General features: G+C 44.8%; 1 protein-coding gene across 1 annotated transcript; it reads left to right on the forward strand.

Annotated features, from left to right (window-relative positions):
- Positions 1 to 401: 401 nt before the first annotated feature.
- LOC127767452 (L-ascorbate peroxidase 1, cytosolic) lies at positions 402 to 3722 on the forward strand. Its single transcript, XM_052292797.1, has 9 exons — positions 402 to 605; positions 701 to 875; positions 970 to 1035; positions 2372 to 2420; positions 2754 to 2839; positions 2926 to 3005; positions 3101 to 3203; positions 3320 to 3378; positions 3465 to 3722. The coding sequence occupies exons 1-9, from the start codon at positions 487 to 489 to the stop codon at positions 3478 to 3480; spliced, it is 753 nt and encodes a 250-aa protein (XP_052148757.1). The 5' UTR covers positions 402 to 486; the 3' UTR covers positions 3481 to 3722.
- Positions 3723 to 4266: the final 544 nt, after the last annotated feature.

A 4266-nucleotide genomic window follows, 5' to 3' on the forward strand; every position in this document is an offset into this window, starting at 1 on the left:
AATTACTGAAGGCAATAGTAGGATCGGAGGTGGGGGCACACTGCCCGAGAATAGCGGGCCCGGCGTTTTGCCGATCCAGCAATTTCAGGATCGGTTTCAACAGGATCACCAAACGCCGCGTGCCACGTGTTCAATCAGCCTGTGAGGCGTGAACCGACGCCGTTAACCCCGTATGAAAATGTCCATTATACCCATGTCACCTTCCCCCAAAGTTTTTGGCCCCCGTCTCCGGCGACCAATCAGGGCCGTCCAAATATGCAACGTCGGATCGCGTGATCTGGGATGGACGGCCAGGAGGCGCCCTACTGGAAGCTTCCATTGTCTCTTGTACTGCACCAGTGGCACCGTCCTCCAGTCCTCATCCTCCTCTCGGCCGGGGGCCCATATAAACCCCCAAGGGGAGCGTGGCTTCCATTCGCCCAAGCCTTTCGAGTCGTCTTCTCCCCTTCTTCTCCTCCTCCTCGATTCGGAGCTCCACCCGCAGCCATGGCGAAGAACTACCCCGTCGTGAGCGCCGAGTACCAGGAGGCCGTCGAGAAGGCCAGGCAGAAGCTGCGCGCCCTCATCGCCGAGAAGAGCTGCGCCCCTCTCATGCTCCGCCTCGCGTAAGCCCTCGCCCTCGCACTCGCTCGCTTCTAGGTTTTGTGTAGAGGCGGATTTCCGTGGACTGATCCGGTTTTTGTGGAGACGGATCGCGCAGGTGGCACTCGGCGGGGACGTTCGACGTGTCGTCGAAGACCGGGGGCCCGTTCGGGACGATGAAGACCCCGGCGGAGCTGTCGCACGCCGCCAACGCGGGGCTGGACATCGCGGTGCGGATGCTCGAGCCCATCAAGGAGGAGATACCCACCATCTCCTACGCCGATTTCTACCAGGTTCGCCGCGAGCCCCGGATAGATCTGGATGGACGGCCCCGATCTGGTCAAACGGACGTGGTTCTGATGTTTTTTCCCCGTTGTTTTTGCGCAGCTTGCCGGAGTTGTGGCCGTCGAGGTGTCCGGTGGACCTGCCGTCCCCTTCCACTCAGGAAGGGAGGTGAGATTTCCTATTACCTTTCAACTCTTGGGGTTTTTCTCAGGGTTCTAGTTAGGCCTTGATATGGCAGTGGTAAACTGGATGGCGTGTGGATTTGTTTGTGATGCCACGAGATTAGTCGTAATTTGTTAGTGCTCCATTGATGTGTGTGCTTTTCATTTGTGGGGACTGGGGGTTGGTGGTTCCTAGAGAGTAGACAAAGTGATCACCACTAATCTAAGGCCAGCAGTATAATAATATTTTAACAGTACGGACTTTTCTATATTATATACCCGGATAATACCGTCAAATTGGGTTTGTTCGTATTCTTGTTGGTGGGTCGGCGTTACTTGACATCCTCTAGATCTAGAGGTGGTTAAATATCCGTGACCTCATTTACATTTCCGTAAGGCCTTGTTTATTTACCATAAACATGCTAATTGTTATTTTTTAGTTATTGTTGGCTCATGTGTTTGTGTCAGTTGAGTCACATAGGATTCATTTTCATGCATGCTGTATGGTGTGAAGTTTGTTATCCATTCATGCACAAGGATATTATTTTTAAGGATGTCGCCTTATCCTTTTTCTTTGTAGTCTGGCTATTCTCAAAGTAGTCACTGATTTACCATGGTTGTTTGCGGCATTTCCCTGTTCAGGGTTTTGATAGTTACTGATCTTTCATTTTATCATTTTTATTTTTTACTCAGGATAGTAGTTCTCATCCTAATCGATGTCATACTCTAAACCATGACAAATAAACAATTATTTTCTGAATTAATGGAAGAAGCCTTGGGGACCGGGGTTGTTTCCGTTCTCTATGCATGATATAGTTTGATCTGTTGGATTGTGCCATGTAGGATATTTGTTGTGCTTTGTGAATATAAACTTAAGAAAGCATCCATTATTTACAAGTCTAGTTGGTTCAGATAAAGTATATTAGGGCCTCCCAACTTATTGCATTGATATAAAATGATAATTAGGGGTTCAATCTGAAGGCAGTTGGAAAGCTTAATGAAAAAACAGTGGGCCGATATATATCTATATGTTATGTTTTAGGAAACTTTAGAAAGGTGACTTGGTGCTTGTTTTAGGATATAATAACTGTTATGGATATATCTTTTTTTATAAATACGTAATGTTCAGTAATTATTATGCACCTTCAACAATATCACCGATGATAGTAATATATATCATATATGTAACATTATACAGTGCTTAAAATTTGCTTGTGCATATCTGGCTCATCTTTATATTTATTTCTAAAACGGAGAGATGATTAAGTGTTTTTTTATGTTCCATTTTATATTCATTGTGTTGTTAATTGAGATTGTTTTCATCCTTCCTTGACCTTTTGCAGGACAAACCTGCACCCCCACCTGAGGGCCGTCTTCCTGATGCTACCAAGGGTATGTTGCCAGTTTACACTACTAGTCTCTTCCAGGAACTATAGAAACATTCACCACTATTGCCATAAAAGAAACCCTTGCAAATAAGTCATCCTTTAAAATGTTTTTGTTTCTGCAATAGTTGAGGTGTTATTTCTGTGTAGCACATCTAAAATGCTTAGTTATGGTAGAAGTTTTTCCCACTGCACACTTGACAAATGATTCCTGTGTTGTTGTAGGCATGTTGTATTTTTCTGCATGCTTCATTTCTGATATGATCCTGCTTTGACCTTGTTCTAGTAAACCTCATGTAAAGCACCATTGCTTACACTTTGAGCTTGATTGCTTTACCAGGTTCTGACCACCTAAGGCAGGTCTTCAGTGCGCAGATGGGCTTGAGTGATCAGGACATTGTTGCCCTCTCTGGCGGTCACACCCTGGTTAGTTTGGCTATTAACCATTGTATGCCTCTGCAGTATGTAGGAGTACATGTTCTAATGTCGGATTTCTGTGCTTTGTTCTGCAGGGAAGGTGCCACAAGGAAAGATCTGGTTTTGAGGGACCTTGGACAAGAAACCCTCTGCAGTTTGACAACTCTTACTTCACGTAAGCGATGTTACGAGTGGTTGAATTTTGTTCTTATGCTGAACAAAGTTGGTAACAAAAATGTTGAACTCATCTCTCCGCGATGATTTTAATAGGGAGCTTCTGAGTGGTGACAAGGAGGGCCTTCTTCAGCTTCCTAGTGACAAAGCCCTGCTGAGTGACCCTGCCTTCCGCCCACTCGTCGAGAAATATGCTGCAGTATGTCTCCTATCAATCATCATCTTGTGTTCCACGTTTTGCATCTTGTGTTCCTCGTTTTGCAGAGATATGCCAGAACATGATACTGATTGTGTTTTTTTCCCCAATTCTGCTAGGATGAGAAGGCTTTCTTTGAAGACTACAAGGAGGCCCACCTCAAGCTCTCCGAACTGGGGTGAGTAATGGTTTGTCAATCCATTTATCGTGTTATCTTTCATGACAACAAGGTCATGGTAGCTAATTGTACTCTTGTGATTTCAGGTTCGCTGATGCTTAAGAGGTTTCTAGTCTACTACTGCTAGTACATTGCCCGTGGTACTCTTGTTTTGCATCTAGGCTAGGGCCAGTGTGAACCAGCAGACTACCACTGTGAGTCGCCTCTGTAATAAAATTTGTTCGGCCTATGGCCATCCTCAGTACGTTGTCAATGTCTCGGTGGGCTGTTATGCTCAACTGCAATGCTGCATCCACTGAAACCTCTTTCTAGATGTGTTGGTATGAAATGCGGTATTGCGTTCCCGATTTCCCCTGCTACTGTCTTGAACCTGCCGTGGTACAATCCTTGTTTGCTGCACTTCATTTTTAGTTCGTTCTAATTCCGCCTGGAATGACTTGAGTGCTTCACGGGCTGACTGCCTGACCGTGTTGCTGTACATGCCTACCCCATCAGTTCAAAAAAAAAAAAACAATCCTACCTACGAAATTCGTTTTTTATTGGGACAGGACATCGGCTGAGTTTAATTTCAAAATTTTTCAACAAACTTTCAACTTTTCCATCACATCAAAACTTTCCCTATACACGTAAACTTTAAATTTTTCTGTCAAATCGTTTCAATTTCTACTAAACTTCTAATTTTGACGTGAACTAAACCCACCCATCATTGGATGGACTTGGCAGAACATGGCTTGACCATTGAGATCGTTTTGGGGATTTTGTTCAGTCAGCTCTTCCATGGTGTCTATCAGAAGAGTTGGGGCCGTACAACGCAAATTATTTCCCAGATGGTGTTGATATCATCAATGATCATGGCAATTTGGCAAACCATTTCTTATTTCCCAGATG

Source organism: Oryza glaberrima, chromosome 3 (genome assembly GCF_000147395.1).
Source record: "Oryza glaberrima chromosome 3, OglaRS2, whole genome shotgun sequence".
Taxonomy (NCBI): domain Eukaryota; kingdom Viridiplantae; phylum Streptophyta; class Magnoliopsida; order Poales; family Poaceae; genus Oryza; species Oryza glaberrima.

Excerpts from the sequence above, each read along its gene's own strand:
- LOC127767452 (XM_052292797.1), top strand. The coding sequence starts at position 487 with ATGGCGAAGAACTACCCCGTCGTGAGCGCCGAGTACCAGGAGGCCGTC. Across the intron at positions 876-969 it reads CCTACGCCGATTTCTACCAG|CTTGCCGGAGTTGTGGCCGT; the intron begins GTTCGCCGCGAG and ends GTTTTTGCGCAG. Across the intron at positions 2,840-2,925 it reads TCTCTGGCGGTCACACCCTG|GGAAGGTGCCACAAGGAAAG; the intron begins GTTAGTTTGGCT and ends TTTGTTCTGCAG.